The 20,733-nt window shown below is 50.4% G+C and overlaps 1 protein-coding gene across 5 annotated transcripts in view; it reads right to left on the bottom strand.

Annotated features, from left to right (window-relative positions):
* MACROH2A1 (macroH2A.1 histone) overlaps positions 1 to 16,816 on the bottom strand; it is an 81,739-nt gene extending 64,923 nt beyond the window's left edge. For 2 of the 5 annotated variants that reach the window (XM_070374380.1, XM_070374376.1), the window contains exons 1-2: positions 16,321 to 16,508; positions 5,977 to 6,181 (exon numbers count right to left, since the gene is read on the bottom strand). In XM_070374380.1, the coding sequence (XP_070230481.1) occupies positions 5,977 to 6,148 (172 nt within the window). In that variant the 5' untranslated portion in view covers positions 6,149 to 6,181; positions 16,321 to 16,508. Of the gene's footprint in view, positions 1 to 5,976; positions 6,182 to 16,320; positions 16,510 to 16,657 lie in introns of those variants that run through there. The other 3 variants (XM_070374377.1, XM_070374379.1, XM_070374378.1) reach the window with 3 other exon arrangements.
* Between the last annotated feature and the right edge of the window lie 3,917 nt (positions 16,817 to 20,733).

The following is a 20,733-nucleotide window of genomic DNA, read 5'->3' on the forward strand; positions in this document are numbered from 1 at the left end:
TAGCGGCACTCTTGATTCCAGCTTGTGTTTCTTCCAGTCCAGCGTTTCTCATGATGTACTCTGCATAGAAGTTAAATAAGCAGGGTGACAATATACAGCCTTGATGAACTCCTTTTCCTATTTGGAACCAGTCTGTTGTTCCATGTCCAGTTCTAACTGTTGCTTCCTGACCTGCATACAGATTTCTCAAGAGGCAGATCAGGTGGTCTGGTATTCCCATCTCTTTCAGAATTTTCCACAGTTTACTGTGATCCACACAGTCAAAGGCTTTGGCATAGTCAATAAAGCAGAAATAGATGTTTTTCTGGAACTCTCTTGCTTTTTCGATGATCCAGCAGATGTTGGCAATTTGATCTCTGGTTCCTCTGCCTTTTCTAAAACCAGCTTGAACGTCAGGAAGTTCACGGTTCATGTATTGCTGAAGCCTGGCTTGGAGAATTTTGAGCATTACTTTACTAGCGTGTGAGATGAGTGCAATTGTGCAGTAGTTTGAGCATTCTTTGGCATTGCCACTGGTCTATGGACTTGTGTGTTCCCAACATCAACTTTCCCTAGGGCAAAAACCATGTCACATGTTCCTATTTCATATCTCCTAAACCTCCCAGCACTGAGCAGGGCTGTGCTGTGCACAGGGAAGAGATTCCAAAGAGGCTTTCTGAGCTGAACTGAATTCAAGTTCCTCTAAATATCACTTAAGAAAAAAAGTACCACAGTAATACCAGAGCAAAGACAATGCCTCAAAGAAACTACCTCAGTTTCCCCATGATAATACTTCTTTTTATCTATAATTTATTCAGTGTTTACTAAGAATGCTGGCGAAATTCATAAGATGCAATACCAATCTTCACAGCAACCTGAGAGTTGGGGCTACTATCACCACTTGGCTGGAAGGTCAAGGGCCCTGGGGTGGAGAATGGACTGTGCTGGGGCACCGGGAAGCCCAGCAGACAGCATAACATTCCTCGGGAGGCGCTCTGGGAAGAGTCAGCAGGGCTGCAGAGCCAGGCACACAGAGAGCTGGGGAAGGAGCTGTCTGGTCGCCAGACTCAAGCCTGTTCCAGATGTTGCCTCTTCCTTTTAAGTTTGGCAGATGATTGGGCTCTGCACCCAAGAGGAGAAACAGATGCCAGCTTCAAGTTTCAGAGAAGACGCAGGCCCCAACCTCCTCCCACAAGCACCCCAGCCTGGAGCAGACCATAAGGAGGAGTACTCCGTGGTCCCTCACCCCTGAAGACATGCTCTTCACAGGGGATCATCTATCTGGACTCTGATGGCCCCTGGTCTGCAGGACTGCTGTCTGTCCTGATGCTCTTGTGCTGGTCTGGCCTCAGCTCTGGCCTAACCCAGGCCTAGGGCTGGGCATGCTCAGCTCCCAGTTATCTAGAAAACCCCTCAAGGTTTTCATGAGCATGCCAAGAGCTCAAGACAGAAGTAGCTTTCAACACCAGACAGAATAAGAGTTTGGTAATAGGGCACCTTGGTGTTGAGGGTGAGTCTGGCTTTAGGGGTGTGTGTGTGTTAGCTGCTCAGTCATGTCCAACTCTTTGCCACCCCATAGACCGTAGCCCACCAGGCCCCTCTGTCCATGGGATTCTCCAGGAAAGAATACTGGAGTAGGTTGCCATTCCCTTCTCTGGGGGATCTTCCTGACCCAGGGATTGAACTTGAGTCTCCTGTATTGGCAGGCAGATCGTTTACTGTCTAAGCCAGCTTGAGGAAGTGGAGTCAGATGGCAGCTTGAAATAAACCAGAGGGAGTAGGCCTGTAACAGCCAGGGCGTTCTGCAGGTGCCTGGTCAAAGGACCCCACAGCCGAGTGGGCAGGGACAGCCCCACCAGCATCCCCAAGGCAAGCGGGCACCCTCGGTCACCTCAGCAGCCAGAGCAGGACTACTCCCTCTCTGCCGTCACCCTAACGTCACCAGGTTAATAGCTGGGCACTTACACTGTGCAGACACAACAAAGCACTTCACACGCACCCTCTCATTCCCACCTCACAGTAAGTCCATGGCACTCACTGTAACCCCCATTTCACAGATAACAGAACTACAGCTTGGGGATGTGAGTGAGCTGCCTAGGCCATAATGAGGAAATGGCAGCTCTGACGCCAGGGTCCCTAGTCTTAACCACCTGGTTCTGCTGCCCCTACCAGATTCTACTGGACAGCATGGCACCCCAAGTGGTGCCGCAGGCTGGCCGGAGATGTCAGCTCCCTGCTCCAGAGCTACCTGGCCCTAGGTGGGCCCTGCAGCTCAGGCACCCGAGCATCCAGACCCCTCCTCAACTCTCCACCAGAGTGTTCTCACAGGAGGCCAGGTCAAGCCATGTCAGAAGAGCACTGGGTGGCACCCCATCACCGTGCCTGCAACTGTGTGCCACCTGTCAGAGAAGGAGACAAATCCTCCAGGGGACCTTTCAGGTGACAACTAGACCAGCAGGGCAGCTCTGGTCAGCAGGTTAACACACATCCTCCAGGAAAAGTTTTCTGAAGCCTGATCTCAGCACGTGTGTTCCTGCATCATCACCGCCTTTTCCTGGTTTGTGCCTGCCTCTGGACAAAGCTTCTGGGGGTCGGGGGAGGTCTTGCTCTGGCTTGACTCTCAGCACTGGACACAATGCAGCTCTCCTGAGGACCTGTGGAATGGGTGGCACTTTGCTCAGATGCCGTGTATTGGAGCACAGTGTCTGAGCCCGAAGCTACATTAGCGTTTCCCAGCTCTGGGAAGAGGCTGGCACCCAGTAGGTGCATTGTGAAGGTGGCAGAGCTCTTTCCTATCCCTCACAGGGCTGGTTGGCACCATCTCCCTTTCCAGGTCTCAGCTGATTATGTCTCCTCCTCAAATAAAACCCTCCTGGGTCAGTTCACCTCCAGGCCCCCAGGCACTGGGGCTCCTTGGCCAGTTTACAGCCTCCACAGCCCTTGGCACAGTCAGGAACCATCTGGGTTGGCTGGTTCTTCCTTCCAGACTAGAGCATGAGCTCCATGGAGCAGAGACTATTTCTGCCCCAGCTACTCCTGTGCTCTGGAGCTAGCACAGGGCCGGAAACAGAGCAGGTACTCAGTAAGCATGTGAAATGACTGGAAAGGGTCTTCTGTGAAACAGGAGCAGACAGCAGAGCAGAAAGAGAGCTGGGCCACCTCTACTTCTCTCTCAGGGACCAAAGCCCAAGTTCTGAGCAGGCAGATGGGCTCCCACAGCCCAGCCCGAGGGGCTCAGGACGGATCACCTCCTGAGAGCAGTCATGGCGGGGCAGGGCGGGTGGAGTGCAGCAACGCTCCTGAAACTCAGCTCCTGCCCATCAGACAACCGGACACAAGTGGCTAGCAGTGATCAAGTATAGCGCTGAGGGCCCAGGACATCTCCCAAGGTCCCATCCCACAGACCAGATGACAAGTCAGGGCCCCGGGCAGTGGTCACTCCAATGACTCAACACTGTGGGTAGGCAGAGAAGACGGCTCAGATTCACCTAACTATAGCTCTTCTGGAAGGACTTGGTAAAATTTCAAAATATGTATTACTTTTTAATACACAGGGGTTAACATGGCTAATGCCAGAGTAAGGATTTGCCTTCAGTGACTTGGCCAGCTCCAGCACTGGACTGCCCTGATCATTCCCACCCCACTTTCGGACCACTACTGAACCCAGGACAGTCAGAGATGGACACAGTTGCGGGGGTTCAGGGTCAAGGTGCCCGGCCCCCATGAGAACAAACCTGCTGACCTGGCCCTCACATGCGCTGCGCTCAGTTTCAGAGCCAAGCAGACACAGACAAGGAAAACATACAGATTTTCTGTGCGGCACAGACAGCTGTTGCCTCAAACGTGATGGAGCAGCAGTATGCCCCCGCCAATGCCCTGCTAACTAACAAGAGGGAGCTTGATGGAAGAAATGAAACTGCTGTGGTACTTGACCTAATGAATGCGTCTGTGAACATCCCAGTGTCATGCCTGTGCCAGGGGCATCATATGATTCGGGAGCCAGGAAACACAGGTTGGCAGGATTTACACATCATGTCAACTTTCCCCACTGTGCTCAAAGTCCCTTTGGATCTCACAGCAGCCTGGAGTTGGTAAAGCAGGGACTGTTGTCTCCAAATGAGTTGAAAGGAAATTGGGATCCGGAGAGGTTAAATGACTCTCTCTGGGTCACAGAGCACTAAACTGCTAAGCCAGACCTTAAAAGTCTCCTCTGGGTCCCACCCAGTGGCTTCTCCCCTGGTCTCCCTGGCCAACTGCCAGCATTACATGTGGTTTTCCTGGGTGTGACACCTATGTTCTGGGCTTCTGTTTCCTCATCTGCATAGTGAGAAGAACCATGCCTATGTCATGCTACCAGGCATGCCACCTATGAGTCTCTGACAAGCACAGGGTCCAAGTTCCAAATACGTGCAAAGGCCTCACAACTAGAACCCCCAATACTTTTTATGCCTAGACACTTTTAACAGAACACAAAAACTCTAGAACCCTCATAGTTGTGAGGGGAAGCCTTGGGTCTTGTCTTAACGAGAAGGCTGGGAGAGCAGGGAGCAACCCAGCCTTGTCTTGCTGAGTCAGTCTCTCCTTTCTCTCTAGAGAGATAGCTGTCCCCACCTGCCACTTGCCCTGATGATGTATGGAGAAAAAACTGGTAAAAGCATTACAAAGGGACAGCAGGATGTGCCCCTTTGCAAGTACTTCCTGGTTATACGTGGCAAATCTTTTTATGCCCTGAGGTTGGTTTCCTCAATACTAAAAATGGCGGCTGGGGTTGCAGGGGGGTGTACGTGAATCCTGCCCAGCTGACCTCCCACAGTTGCTATGGAGTCACCAATAAGACCAACAACATTTTATCTGGGAAAAGGACCAAGGACCCCCCACCCCCCGTCACCTCGCCCCAGAGGGATGGCTGATTACTAGACTGGGACAGGGGAAGGTCAGGAGGAGATGAGAATATCTCATTTTGTTGGAAAGAAAAGAAATGTACAGAGTGATGGAGAGGGGGAAGAAGGGCATAAAATCCAGCCTGAAGGTCAAATTTGAGACAATGTGACCAAAATACTGAGTAAAGACATGGCAGTACATAACATGTTAAATTCTAAAAATCCACGAACCAGCATTGATAGAAAAAAAAAAGAAGGGAAGGGCAGAAAGAAAGCTCTTCTTAGCAGAAGAATGCCAACTAATAAATGTAGGAGAAAGACAGAAATAGAAAAACCACTATTTTATAACCACCCTAGTGATAACAGATCCTGGTAATAAGATCATCAAGGAATGCTAACGCCATGGGTGAAAGGCTGAGATCCAGGATGTGCAAAAATGCACAGACACCACCTTAATCCAATGACCAAAGTGAAGATCACCAGTGACAGGACAAACCCACAGCAGGGGCTCCTGACACGATGCCAGAGAAGGATTCAACATCGCTTACAGAATTCTCCTGCCAAAACATTTAACCTGAATCCAAGCCTGAGGCCCACACAGATTAAAGGGCATTCTGCAAAATATCTAGCCTGTGCCCTCCAAAAACATCCATGTCATCAGAGATTTTTTTTGAAAAGCTAGGGAATTTTTTAAAATGAACCTAAAGAAACCTGACAGACAAATGCAATGTATGATCCTAAAATGGATCCTGGATCAGGAAAGAAAATAGAACAAAATCATAAAGCACATTATTGGGACAATTGAGGAAATTTCAAAACAGACATTATTATAATAGGTAACAACCAAACAGGTAACAGCCAAAAATAAATGTATACGTGTGCATGCACATGCATGCACACACACACACACACACACTCACTCACTCACACACACACACACACAGTGGAGAGAGATAAAGCAAGTGGGTCAACATGTTCACAGACGGTGCATCTAGGTAAAAATGTGCACTCACTGTTCTTCTAACTTTTCCGTAGGTTTGAACATTTTCAAAATAAATGAACAAGGTCCTCCCAATCCTTGGAAGCTGTGTGTCCACAGTGACTCAAGCACACTCACCTGTCAGGTACTCCAGGACGGCGGCCATGTACACGGGCGCCCCCACCCCGATCCTGTACTTGGGGTGGCCTTTCTTGATGTACCGCAGCATCCGGCCCACGGGGAAGATGACTCCCGCCTTGGCGGACCGGGAGGTTTTGGTGGACTTCTTCTTCCCACCCCGGCTGGACATGGCGGTGGCCCTGGAGATGGATCAGCAAGTACACTGTGGAGGCAAGCGAATTCTCGGGTCAGGATTACTGGGGACATCGCCCCTTTCCCCACACCCTCTGGCCCTGGAAGAAACGGGCTGTGCTGGCAGATGCCACCGCCTACAGTCGCGGAGCCCTGCGAGCCCAGTTTCTGCATTCCACCCATGTGCTTCAGCCCTGGAAAAAAGAATGGCTTAGCTTTTCACATTTTATACCATGACATCAATTTTATCAGCCACTTCCATTTAAACGTTACTCTGACAACGACTGCTCTTAAGTGCCTCGCCTTTATGCCACATGATGTAAAAGAAAATGGGGTTTCTTGGCTGAGATCTATATGCTTGTTTAATAATTGTATTTTCATACACTGGAGACCAGGGCTGATACATTTGCTGAACACTTGATAAAAGAAAACTATGTCACCTGCCTCTACAATGAAGACGTTAAGTCAGACACTTAGGTTCTTTGATGAGAGCAGCCTCTTTCCCTTGCAGTCCTTTATCTGTGAGAGGCAAGAATTGCCCACAGGAGTTAATCGGGCAGCCAGGTTGGAATATGAGGCCCTCTGAGCACTTCCTGACTGCTAGTCAGGCCTGTCCTCAGAGAAGAGAGTCCTTCCTTTCTTCTCCAACCCACTCACCATCCAAAATGCCCCATACCTCTTGTAGGGTCCTCTCTTCTCCACCCCGACTGTAACTGGACCCAGGTCACCACTATTTTAACCAAATGATCACACATTTGGTCCTGAAAAGGTCTTCCCACCACAGGCCACACTCTAATCCACCTGCTCTCCACTGGCTGAGCTGTCTCCATGCACACAAATCTGAGTATGCTGTGGTACTGTTCTTAAGTTTTCCCTGCTGCCACAATTCCCAAGACGCAATCAGAACCTTTGGCCTGTCATGCAATGCCCTAGAAATCTAGGCCTGCCACACCCATCGAGCTTCACCTGTGCTTCCTGAGGTCTAAACGCAAACACAGGGAGTACCCCCAAATGTCCTCCTCCACAGTAGTCGTGCCCTTTAGCCGGGACCTCCTCTATCCTTCACGCTTTTCTGCCTTCTGCCCACCCTCCCGCGTGCTCCGTCCTCTGGGTTCCCATGTGCTTCACACCACGGCACTGACGTGCGCACATACACACTCCCCCGCCCTCTCTCCCTCGTCACACCACGAGGTCTCAAAAGGCTGCCCCTGACTGTATTCCTGGCGCAGTACCACACAGCAAGGTCGCAGACGTTTACTAGGAGCATCGAGTCATTCACGTATGCACTTAAGGAATCACGCTTGGGACGGAGACGACAATGCACAAGGCAGTTGGGGCCTTGTTCTCCCAGAGCTGGTGGGCACAAGAAATACTACATAACCCTCAGTCACTCAAATGGGAACTGTGAAAAACCAGTGCAGGACACTGCGGAAGGGGCTGTGAGAGGCCCTAGCCTGTTCCAGGGCACCAGACAAGACTTCCCTGGAAGACACAGATGCTCAGACCACTGAACCAAACAGTCAGGTCTCCCATTTACTGGTAAACTGAGGTCAAGCTCCAGTGTGGGCTCCTCCGGCTCTAACAGTCCCTATCTCTGTGACCGTGGAAGTCACAACGTTAGGAGTCCTTGTTCCTGACACCCGACCCTACATTCAAGATATACATGGTCCACATCTAACATCAGTATGACCCTCAAGACCATCTTGGATGGTCGGCCTGACAGAGATGGCCAAAACAGGAGAAGGCAGAATTTCTGGGTACTCTGACAGGCTCATCAGAATTAAGGGGGCTCAAGGCCTGTGTGATGAGAACCCTGTATTTCACCCTGTCAAGGGAGATACCTAGTCTTAATTGATCATTGATTGCTAAAGAGAGTCCCAGAAGGGTCTGGTTTTTCTGAAACAAATAGTTGGCTCCACTTCTTCTGTAATGAGCTCTGTTTTAAAACATTCCTGGCAAACAGGTGCCCACGCTCACTCTGAGCAGGAAATGGTATTTGTACTTGTGTGTGCATGTGTTTGTAGGGAAAAGTTGGATCTGGGCTCCCAGCAGTCTTTGGCTTTAATACAAATATGTTGCACAGATTAACCCCAGACCTTTAGACTGAGAGTTTTAATGGTTCCCCTCTTCCAGCAGGAGAGGCCAGTGACCAGGGATGGTTTATGCAGCTCAGCCCTGTTCTTCCTGGTGCACAGACTCCAGCTCTGTCTCTGGGTGGACCTGCCTGGGTATGTTTGGGGCTGACTTTGTGGGAATCGGACAATGTCCTGTCCCAGACAGGAGCCACTAGTACCCAGGGACATGACACGCCTATTCTTCAAAAGTAACATTCCTGGGGATCCCCTCTGATTCGAGCCAAGAGCCTTTAGTCAACAAGCTGGTGACTCCCGAGTCCCTATCCCAGCGTACACCTGGCTGCCGAGCCCCAGGGCTCTGTTCTGATTGCCCTCAGCAGGGCCTGCTTTTAAATCCCATGTGAACTCCTGTGGGTTTCTCAGCCCCAGCGGTGGCAACATCATGCATCAAGCTACCAATCAGGGGCCAGTCTGTCCCTACTTCTCTGCCCACCTCCACAGCTCCCAGTCATTAGCCAGGCTCCGTTGAACCCACTTCCATAACTTCACAAGCCTCTTCCCGTCTCTTTGTCCTCCCTGCCTTGGTTCAGCTCCTGCTCCTCGCCTGTTCTCCACAGCATTAGTCTCTCTCCATGGATGCCAGAGGATCTCTGCCACTTTGCTGGCTCTCCAGCTCCCAAGCCAGCCACAAACAGCATCCTTTACTTCTTCAGCACTGCTTCCCATCACCCCTGCCTGGGCTTAGATGCCCAAGTTGCCCTTGACTTCCTGACCTGTGAAGCCATGTCCAGAATGTTTTTACACATGCTGCTTCTCCTGCCTGAAACACCCTTCATCCTCTTGCCAAACCTGAATTGATGCTCACACAACCTCTCCTCTTGGTCCCAACCATGGACTGGATTGTTCACTGCTCCGTATTCCCACAGTACATACCCTGGCACCTCGACGTGTGCCTGCCTCCCTAGCTCGACTCAACTAGGACCTACTCCATGCCAGGTGCTGCAGTCATGTGCAGATCCCCAGGTTCCAAGAAAGACCTTATACATCAGTGCTTAAACGTCAGAGCCATCTTCAGGTCTCATTTGGAACCAGACTCCTCTGATAAAACAGCCCTGAGTCTTCATTCCCTCCCCAAGACTGCCCTGAGGAAGTTCTGTTCCTTGCCCCTCCTCATGTTCTTGCTGCACTTCTAGCAGTAAATCCCTAAACTGTAGCCACAGCTATGAAAGAATTCTAACTGAGCCACGCAGCTTCATGATATCCAATAATGTGTGGTGATTTTAAAAACATCATTTGGAAAATCGCCTTGGAGCGGTGCAAACTCCAGATAAATCCACGAGTGCGGCAGGTCCATCCTGCTCTTCAGAAGTCTAGGAGACAAGGTCGGTTACGGCCAAGCACCAGCATGGGGAGGCAGGGTGGGAAGAGTAACTGTGACATAAGTGGCTGCTGAGCACTGCGATTAATAACTTGAGTTCCAAAGTCAGACTAACCCAATTCAAGTCACAGATCCACCACTGAGAGCCTATATATCCTAGGCCAGCTGCTGTAACAAATAAGCCCCTACTTCTTATTTCTTACCTGGGGAAAGTCCATGACTGGTGTTTCTCTGCAGGATGATTCATGGGTCCAGACTCCTCCCACCCTTCAATGCACAATTTGGGGTTACCACTGGAGGTAAAGGGCCATGGAGGAAAATACCCAGCGGCTTTCAGAGGCAGGTCTGGAAGTGGAGCACACCACTCCTGATCATGACCTACCAAGTACAACATGGTCACCTGGCCACACCTACTGCAAGAGAGGTTGGAAAATGTCCTCCAGCTATTTCCTACAGAGAAAAGAGGAAACAGCCAGTCTCTGTAACCTGACAAACCAACTTGAGAGCTGACCCTGAAGCCAGGGTCTGAGTGACCAGTCAAAGCCTACTTTGAACCATGTCCTGCGTCAAGCCTTTTCTGAGAGGTGGACAGTCCTTTGTCATGCAGAAAGTGGCTTCCCATGCATTCAGCTTCTCATTGGGGCACTGACCTTGTTCACAGGAGAAACAGCAACAGTACCCTGCCAAACTGACAAAACTGTGTCCTTCCTTCCTGGATTCATCAGCCAGGAGGGCAAGCCATTCAGCAAACCAGAAGCCCTCAGCCCTGCAGAGGGTTCCACATGCTTTGAAGACAGTGATAGGTCTTCAGGCAACCCTGGCATCTGTTCATTACTGAACATTAGCTTGACTGTTATCAGATCAGGAAATGAAGATTTTGTGGTTGATCCTGAAGGGATCTCTGTGGTCTTTATCTCAGCAACTCCTCCAGCTATAAATCAATCACAATAGACATGAACCTTGTTTGCAGAAACCCAAAGTTCACGCAGACACAGAGGCGGAGGGGGCTCTACAGAGAAGAGCCAGGCTCAGTGAGAAGCAGGTCTTTGACAACAAGCCCCTCAATGATCAAGATGTGACTGTGACATTGTGATCTGTCCTCAAAGCACAGGACAAATGAGATGCCTGGCTGTGAGGATCCCGTGAATAAGACAGACAAGAAAACAAAGGGAAGGGGAACAGAGGCAAGGAGGGCAAAGGGTCACCCTACTACACTGTTGTTCTCCTCGCCAACAGGGCACCACAACTGGCTCCTCCGTGTGCCGCAAACCACCTTCATCCCCACTTCCACCCTTTGGGACATGCCGCTCACTCGGTGTGGAACTCTCTCTCCTGCCCTCAGGCTGGGGCGATTCTGCCTAGTGGATCCAACATTTCTCTGATGATGGAGATTGATCAAGGAGCTCCCTCCTCTGCCTCCCTGCAGTGGCTGAGCCAGGTGGCCCCCAGTTCTAGTCTAGTGTGCAGCAGTCCCATGCCCAGACTCTGGCTTTGTACAAGACCCAACCAACTCTGGCCCATCTTTCCTATTACCAGCCATGAGGGCTCCACCAGGCTGAATCACTCTATTTACTCAGTAGACATTCCTGCAGTGGCCCCTGAGTCCAGTGAGAAATCCCTTTTAATGAACCTCAGCCACCATTGAAATATGCACAATTGTTTTTCTCAGTCTTATATAAACGGCTCTCTATAAGCAGTTTCCAGCCCTTCCCTGACTGTCACGCTGGATCCAACTTATACAAATATTCTAAAGCCACCCACCCCACTCCTAACACTTGTTACACTGTATCACCACTGCCTCTGTTCTTGCCTGTCTTGATGGGATGGACCAGGCCACTCTGCTCACTGACTGTATCTCTTAGAACCTACCACCCTGTCTGGTTCCTGCTGCTGCTGCTGCTAAGTCGCCTCAGTTGTGTCCGACTCTGTGCGACCCCATAGACAGCAGCCCACCAGGCTCCCCCATCCCTGGGGTTCTCCAGGCAAGAACACTGGAGTGGGTTGCCATTTCCTTCTCCAATGCATGAAAAGTGAAAGTAAAGCTGCTTAGTCGAGTCCGACTCCTAGCAACCCCATGGACTGCAGCCTACCAGGCTCCTCCATCCATGGGATTTGCCAGGCAAGAGTACTGGAGTGGGGTGCCATTGCCTTCTCCAGTCTGGTTCCTGAGAGGCCCTCAAGTGCTAGCTGGGTGGTAAATGATAAGTTACAGTGGCTGGGGGCTCTCTTGACAAAAATGAGGGCTGCATTTGCAAGGATCACAGGACTCAAATGTGACAAGTGAGACACCAATCCGGGAGCTTCTCTGGGACCATTCATGTGGGAGACCAGACCCACAAAATTCAGGAAGCTTGTGGGGCTACCCTGGGGATTCCCAAGAAGGGACCACCACCATTTCCCTGATGGCTGAGGTATGAGCATGCAGAGGCCTTCGGTGACCATCCTATGACTCCAGCAATCTCCCTTTTTGCAGTTAAGACAGGCACAGTAACACAGACCAGTGGAAAAGACTTACCTTCCTCATATCTGTAAGATGCTGACCTCTGTTAAAGCTGCCGCCTAGAAAACTCTCAAAAAATCAGGGCACTCACGAAACCATTGGAATGGTCAATGGTAAAGTCTTTTATATCTAAGGAATGAATGTGTGCATATTGATCTTGAGCAAAATATTGATTAGAACTGCTGGGGGGCTGCTGGTCAGACAGCCCTATCTCTGGCCCCCAAAGATGAAAGAATCTGAGCTATCAGCGCTCAGGTCACTGTTACAGAGTGAGGACTGCCCCATCCATTCCCTGCCAGGGGATAAGTGCCCGCATGTCCACATGCATCTGTCACCTTCCCATCAACTCGAATCACCAAGGCAAACCTGAGACACTCAATTCTGACGTGCAGGACACTAATCCTGTTTACAGCATTCTCTTCCATTTACTCCCATCATACCAAATGATTAACAGTGACACTGCTGTCATGTCCCCAGAGGCATGTGGATATACTACACAACTATCACTTGCAGAGCTGGGGTTCACAAGATGCACTCTGATTGGCTCAGAACAGAGACTTGTTCTGGTACTTTGGCCAATCACGAAAAACATCTCTCTCCATTCATAAAACACTATACCACAAAATGAAAGGGATTACTAAAGAACTTACGGTCCATCCTCAGTGAACCAAGGGATTGCAAACAAGAAGAAAAGGACAAATTGAGCTAATAAATAAACCTTAAACTGAACACTTTGTTCCAGCAGATTTTACTCTTCTCATGTGTCAGGATTTTAGTGGTGGGAAAAAACAAAAGCCAAAATGAAGAGTGTTATTTACTACAAGCAGGAACAGTTAGCAGGAAGGCAGTCTGGGATTAAAACGTTCACCTCTGCAAATCCACTCTGTGGTATGCATCCTGAGCGACACTAAAGGAACCAGCACTACATTCCAATAGTTGGTATGGCACTGCCTGCCTCCTTCGCAAGGAAATTTTCCTTCAAACCTCCTCTCCCTGTTAAAGGACGTGCCAACTAGGAGACAGTCACCCCAGTGGAAGGCCATCAGAGGAACATGGGAGCTTCAGTAGGGCAAGACCCTGGTCAGGCTTAGCATCTAGAAGCTATTCAATGTTTGTTGAACAGATGAAGCATCCCCAAGAAAAGACATCTTCCTCCTATCCAGAGCCTTTGCAGGCTTATTATTGCTCTTGGGAAGAAGTTTAAATCCCTCAGTGTGTTTCTGATCAGGTTCCCCCTCTGTGATTTGGTCTGTTTGGCCCTCTGGCTTCACTAGTTTCCCTCCAGAACCACGACTTCCTGAGCCTCTGGCAGTTCCCCCATGTGATCTCTACTCTCATTGTTCTCAGACTTCGCACAAGCGGGCCAGGTCTCAAACACTTGTCCCTACCTGCCCTCCTTTGCCCAGTCAACTCTTACTTGGTCTTTCCGTGCCTAGTAAGGGCTTGCTCCTGGCTAGGTTACTGTCCTGGGAGCTGCTATGAGAGCTACTGTGGCTTCCTGCACTGACCTTGCAATGGACACTTGCCTGCCTTCTGCTCCTCATGTCAGCTTCCCAAGGGTAAGAACTCGACATTTCTTCTTTTCTTTTCAACTACATACCAGTTTATTAACAAAAGGATATAACTTGGGAATAGTCAGATGGAAGAGATACATACATACGGTGGTGCAGGCAAGGGCATGCATGGAGCTTCCACGCCCTCTCCAAGTGTGCCATTCTCTCTAAATCTCCACTTGTCCATCAACCTGGATGCTCTCTGCACTTTGTCCTTTGGGGGTTTTACAGAGATTCCATTACATAGGAGACATGACTTACCAAATTACTGGCCACTGGTGATTGATTCAAGCTCCAGCCCCCTCCCCTCCTAGGAGGCAGGGGGACATGGCAAAACTGGACACTTTCTTGATCCAGTTCTGTCCCTAGTGCTTGACCCCCAAGAAACCTGATTCCCAAGAAATATTCCCTGAAGACTGCAAGGCACTGATCTAGAAGGCTTGATCCAAGCTAACAAGCTATACAATTCTCTGGAATGAAGAATTAACCACTTGGGCTCACTCATAAGAGCTGAGGTAGGGCCCAATGTATTTCTAAACCTACAGAACTCGGGAAGGACCCATAAGACAGACGTGGGCCCCACTGACCTCTGCCCTTTCCCAGCCCAAGAACAGGGATCTGAAAAAGCTGACACAAACCCAAGGGCACAATCCAAAGAGAACTAGAAGCTGCTGCCATTCTGATGAATACCACATATAGATTCTTGTTGGGTTTTGTCAAGTTGGGCTTTTGTGAGTTTGGGCTTTTATTTAAGTAAACCTCCTTTGAATGGCTTGGGGTAGCATTAACTTTGAAGATATTAGAGGTAGGTCCCAAAATTCATGTATATAGTCCAAGCCTCTCTTGGAAATAAGAGATGAAAGGGTCTTCCAGAGATCTGCTATCTGGAGGACCAGAAAAAAACGGCAGCCTGAGATGTACCATTCTCTGACCCTGGCCCACTGGGTATAGACCAAGCCAGTGACTTATAGTTGTATGAAGTATAGAATGTCGTGTGTGATGGGCTAGACAACTCAAAGTTTAGTAAAACATAAGCCATCCCATCCTCATTCTAAAGGCCCTGCCTCAAACAATTTTCACTTATTTAACCCCCTCCCTCCTCCTAAATACCTTTATCGAAGGATCAGTATTAACAATGGTAAGAGATCAAAACAGTAACAAAGTGGAGAGATTTCCTACTCTCCTCCTAAAAATAGAGTAAATAAGATTTTAAAGTCTTGAGGATTTAGGAAGAGGAAGAAAGAAAAATAGGTTGAAAAATACATCTCTCCTCACTGGGGAGCCTCTTGTGCAAGACTGAGATGCTGCTGCCCAGCTTTGGTTAGTAGTGTACATGGGTATTAATTCCAGGTGCAGCAGAGAAGTGTCCATTTCAGAGCTAATAACGCCTCTGAAAGCAGACCAGTAATCTAAAGGTGGCCTGGAGTAGGTGGATTCCATCTAATTCACAAATAGAGTCTCCCACTCATTGAAATTTAAAACTTCAAAATTTCCTGAGTCCTTGGAGCAGGAAATCTTGGAACAAAGCACTTTCCCCCTCTTTAATGATGACACCTCAAACCACATAGGTAGGAGAGAGAGAGAAGCTAGCAGGAGCGCCCATCTAATTGTCTATTCTTATACGCTGTTTATTGGATCATTAAAGTCTTACAAGGACTTCGTGGTAACTGTAATTGTTGAATTTAAGGCTTGTCTCAGCTGTGTGTCTCTTATTTCCACACTCGGGAAAGTACGTTTCAAGCAATCTGCTGACAAGATCCTTCGTGAGTGATCTGTGGTCCCGGCACTAGTGCAGGTGGCACGCGCCGTCCCGCACACCTGTTGTCAGGTGACTTGACCAGCAGCACCCTGCGCACTCACCTCCTCTTTCCACCCCACCCCCCAGCGAGAGACTTCCCTCCTGGCCTTCTCCACTCGAAGAGCCTACAGCCTTCTGGAGTTACCTTGGGAAAAAAAACAAAAACAAACAACACCTCCCAACCACAAAGCAAACAAAAGGCTGATCACAAAACGAGAGGGCAGCGGGGGTTCCTGTGGCCCCTCTCCAGCCAGTCCCCGGACAAATCCCTCCCCGCCCCGCCTTGATTCCACTCTTGCAACTATCCCCCAAACCCCCATCCCACTCTCCCAGCACACCACCCAGACGCCTACACCACCGCCACCTGGGGCTCGAGCCCCACTTATTGTGCCCCGGGCAGGCAACTCGCGAGCGGGCGGGCGCCTCACCAAGTACAACTCCGCGCACAACAGCTCCCGGGCGCCCAGGCCCAGGCCGACCGGCTCCCGCCGCGACGCCTCCCCCGGCCTCGGGTCCAGCCCGCCCGCTGTAGGAAGGGTCGCCGGGGCACGAGCCGGGGCTGTCTCCTGCCCACAAAAGCGCCCAGGCGCGGGCAGGAGGACGCGGTTCTAAGACAAGTTGGCTTCCGGGTTTGCTTTTTGAACAAAACCAGAGGATCCCGCGCGGCCCGGGCAGGGCCTGGGAGGGCCCCGTGCGCGCGCGAGGCCCCGGCGTGGGCCGCGTTGAACCCAGCAGCCCGAGTCTGCAGTGCGCCGCCAGGTGCCCGCCAGGCCCGGCCGCTCCCATGCACTCTCGGCAGGAAGAGCGGGGCAGCCGGACCCGGGCTGCGGGGACGCGGCGCGGCGAGAGGGCCGGGGGGCACTTACGGGGCGGCTCGGCGGCGGCGGCGGCAGCTGCAGCAAGGTGTCTGGCCTGTGCCCTCTCGGCCGCTCGCGCCTTTTCTCTCCGCGCTCCTCGCTGGCCCGCCCGCCCACCTCCTCGCTTCCCGCCCGCGCGCCCCGCGCTCGCCCCCTCCGCCCGGCTCCGCTGCCGAGTGAACTGGAACCAGTCGCCGCGGCCCCGGGATTCCCACAATGCACAGCGCGCCGCTCGTCACATCCCATCCCGTCCCCGCGCGTCCGGCCACCCCTCCCGCGCCACCTGGGCGCCCCAGGCTTGACCCCAAGCCCGCAGCCGCGCGCGCGGGGGCCCTCCGTGCTGTACCTCCTGGACGTCGGTGGGTTAGTTCCCCGGCTGCACGGCGGCCCCAGCTCTGGTCCTCTGTCACCTGGCCTGGACGCCGCACGCAGGGTCCCGCCCGAGCCGGGGACTCGCCCTGAGCTAAGTCCTGGCAAAGGGTCGGGACCCTGGGCAGAGGCACTTCTCCAGCGTGCGTCCCAGCCTGTGCGTCTAGAGGAACGCTTACTGAGCGCCTACTGGGAGTGGGTGGGGTGGGGTGGGGTGGGGAGGGCGGTGGGGGAGGGCGGCTTTCCCTGCCGATCTCTAGAAGCCTTCTCATTGACGCAGGGCGGGAGGCAAAACTGCTGTTATCAGCAAGCATTTTCCCCTCCCCAACCAATGCAAACCTCCCTCGCACCTCAGAACCTCCCGCTGTCTTTGGACCCAAGCCCTTATCAAACCTGGTCTTCCCCACGACCAACTGTTGTGCATCTGGCTCCCCTGGAGTTCTTCGCAGTGACCCCTAGAAGTCTGGATTTGCTTTGTTGCATGGAAGCCTTTTACTTAGATTCAGCAAATGTTCGCTCTTGGACCCAAGTTGAGATTTACTAAACAGTGATTCTCTATCATCACACACATTTTTGTTTGTTTGCTTTTTAATTATTTTCCCTTTCCCTGTATTTTTAAAAATTAATTTAGTTTTGATTGAGACAAGCAACAAGAGGGGGCCGCTGCAAAACCCAACTTGTATTTCTAAATTGGTTTTTGGCCTTAAGACCTTAGTGACCCATCCCAAGAGCCCTCCAGCTCCTCCTCCTCTCCCCTCCATCCACCAAAGGCTGAGGGGGAGGGGGGAGGCATTAGCACCCAGTTGAACCAAATTTAGATAATAATACAGACCCTGCAGAGTTGTTCTGAGGCTGCTGAGTTGGTGGTGGAAGATTATGAGTCATTAATGACCACTCCCTTCCCTCAGGTTGCCCCTGTAGCAACGCTGGTAACCTCCCTTCACCACGATGCTTTACACTGTACTGCAAAAGTCTGCAAAGCAGTGTCCAATACATGCCACTCATACATTCATTAATTCATTTAACTACTGTGGTCATATTTCGTGCCATGCATCAATTTGGGTGATGAAGATGAAGCAGTGAATAGAACAGGCAAAAATCCCTGAACTCCAGATGTTTGCAGTCTAGCTGGGAAAGAAAGATTATAGGCAAAAGAGATGATGTATCAGATGGTGTAAATGCAATACAGAAAAATAAAGCTGTAACTGGGAAATAACTTTTGTGTTCTATTACAAGTTAATCACTAAAGGAGTGTTGTCTATAAGCTTAAATTATACAAAATGGCCCATTTCTGGTAACTCTGTCTTAAGATTTAACTCAAGGGAAATATCCTGACCAGGCCCACCTGTGAATGGCTTCTTGGAAGAAGAAATTAACACATCCCCTTTCCAGGCTGACCAGAACCAGGAAATGTTTGACTTTACTCCCTCCCCTTTTAGTATAAAAGAAGCCTGAATTCTAACTCAGGTAAGATGGTTCTTTGGAGGCAAGAGTCCCCCATCTTCTTGGTTTTCTGGCTTTCCAAATAAGTCGCCATTCCTTCTCCCAACAACTCATCTCTCGATTTACTGGCCTGTCATGTAGCAAGCAATATGAGCTTGGGCTCAATGACAAAGCAAGGAAGAGGGATAGGGGTATAAGTTGGGATGGGGCTTCAAATTTTAGAAAAGGCCTCATTGAGAAGGAGACATTTAAGGAACTGAGTGAAAGTGAAATTCACTCAGTCGTGTCTGACTCTTTGCGACCCCATAGACTATACAGTCCATGGAATTCTCCAGGCTGGAAGAAGGGAGCGGGTAGCCTTTCCCTTCAGGGGATCTTCCCAACCCAGGGATAGAATCCAAGTCTCCTGCATTGAAGGCAGATTCTTTTATCAGCTGAGCCACAAGAGAAGCCCGAGAATACTGGAGTGTGTAGCCTATCCCTTCTCCAGGGTATCTTCCCAACCCAGGAATCAAACTGGGGTCTCCTGCATTGCAAGTGGATTCTTTATCAACTGAGCTATGAAGGAAGCCCAAGGAATTGAGGGAGCAAGCCAAGTGGATATCTGGGGGATTGGGCGGGGGAGGTATTCTAAGCACAGGAACAGCAAATGAGGCAGACAGAAGCATCTCTGAAATCAAAGTACAGTGAGTGTGTTCACAAGAAAAGATAATGTGTAACATGTTAGAGGTGTTAACTATGTAATCATATGGCAGTATATAAGTGTAACAAATCAACAGGTTGTACACCTTAAACTCACACAATGTTATAATGTCAATAATATCTCAACTTTTAAAGTGTGAGGCTGTTGTGGAATGAGTGAAAGGAGAATTACAGGAGATGAAACTGCAGAAATGATGATTCTTCGGGTCTAAAAACAAAGCATTAAGGATGTGTGAGGATTCCCCCACGGAAGCTGCAGAGAGGTCTCAGAAGAGGGACAGAGACCACCACCACCCACCTTTGCTCTGTGCTTCCCTTCTCCTTGGGGACGTCCCTCAGTTCTGCAGGGGCCAGCTACCAGGTGAGGCTTATGTAGGCCACAGCGAGTCAGGAGGATGCCAGACTCAGTAAGTCATTCAGCAAACACTTGCTGAATGCCTGCTGTGGACCAGTCTCCTTCCAGGAGAAAAACCCTCTAGGTGCACTGCCACATTGCCTAGGTTCTGGTCTGAAATGTAAGCAGTACAGTACCCCTGGAAACCTTAACCGGAGAGACCAACCGGGCTGGAGGAAAGCCCAGGCGTGTGCGGAGACGGGGAGACACCTACAGCCTGCTGCTGCCCTAGTCGTTACAGACCTGAGGCTTCCTCCTCCCCAGGTCCGTAAGTGATGTTGAAGGCCAAACACAGGGCAAGATTGTCTTAGAGATCTGCAACCCTAGCGGACCAAGAAGTAATTCGCTCACCTCGACCCCAGCTTTGGTCTCTAAGTTGGTTTCCCTGGTGACCTGGAAGTGGGTCAAGCCTACAAGACTGGTTTTTCTTCCATCCTATTGCACATTCACCATGTGTCAAATCAGATATATCCCATCATTTCTGTTTCACAACAGCCCCCAGCAGGCACACTATTTCGGGGACATTTCTACCCCCATTTTACAGATGAAGGCACTATAGATTCGGAGAGCTAAGAAAAATCCTGGGGTTAAGACAGTGGGTAGGCTGGCTGCTGCTGCTGCTGCTAAGTCACTTCAGTCATGTCCGACTCTGTGCAACCCCATAGATGGCAGCCCACTAGGCTCCTCTGTCTCTGGGATTCTCCAGGCAAGAACACTGGAGTGGGTTGCCATTTCCTTCTCCAATGCATGAAAGTGAAAAGTGAAAGTGAAGTTCGCTCAGTCGTGTCTGACTCTTAGCGACCCCATGGACTGCAGCCTACCAGGCTCCTCCGTTCATGGGATTTTCCAGGCAAGAGTACTGGAGTGGGGTCCCATTGCCTTCTCCGGGGTAGGCTGGCACTGGGGTTCAAATCCAGGTTCATCCAGGACCTGAGTTTTCATGACTCAGTCCTGAATAAAGCCCTTCTAGGCATGCCCTTCCTCCACACCCAGTATCCATCCTCCCCATGCTGCCACCCCCCCAGTTCAGAGTGGGTCTTCTTGTCCCCAAAGTCATGCAGCACTGTCCTTGGGTTAGAGTCCTCACCCCTCCAGAGCTGACCTCGGTGCTGTCTTCGCGCCCCTCATCCCTCCACAGTGTGCCATTCACAGAATCACTGGGAATATTGTCCCTGGGAGTTCAAGATTCCCTCTCTCTTCCTCTCTCCCAAAGGCTCCACACCCCCTTTCTCTTCCCTCTAATTTGTCTATCCTGTTCTTCCATGTTGGGGGCATGCCCTCTCCCCCAGTCAGGCTCAGAGTGTTCCATCAGATTTTTTTCTTTACAATTGCAAAATAAATGCATGCTCAGTATGTAAAACTTGGAAAATAAAAATGCACAAAAGCATAAAAATCACCCTAAGTATACCTAGGAGAAAACCACTGCTTCCTTTTCAGTCTTTGTATCCATATCTACTTAATATTAAATGTATTTGTGTTTCTATTGCATTTAGGACTCGTCACCTGCTTTTTAA

The sequence above is a fragment of the Bos mutus genome, chromosome 7, assembly GCF_027580195.1.
Source record: "Bos mutus isolate GX-2022 chromosome 7, NWIPB_WYAK_1.1, whole genome shotgun sequence".
NCBI classification, from domain to species: Eukaryota; Metazoa; Chordata; class Mammalia; order Artiodactyla; family Bovidae; genus Bos; species Bos mutus.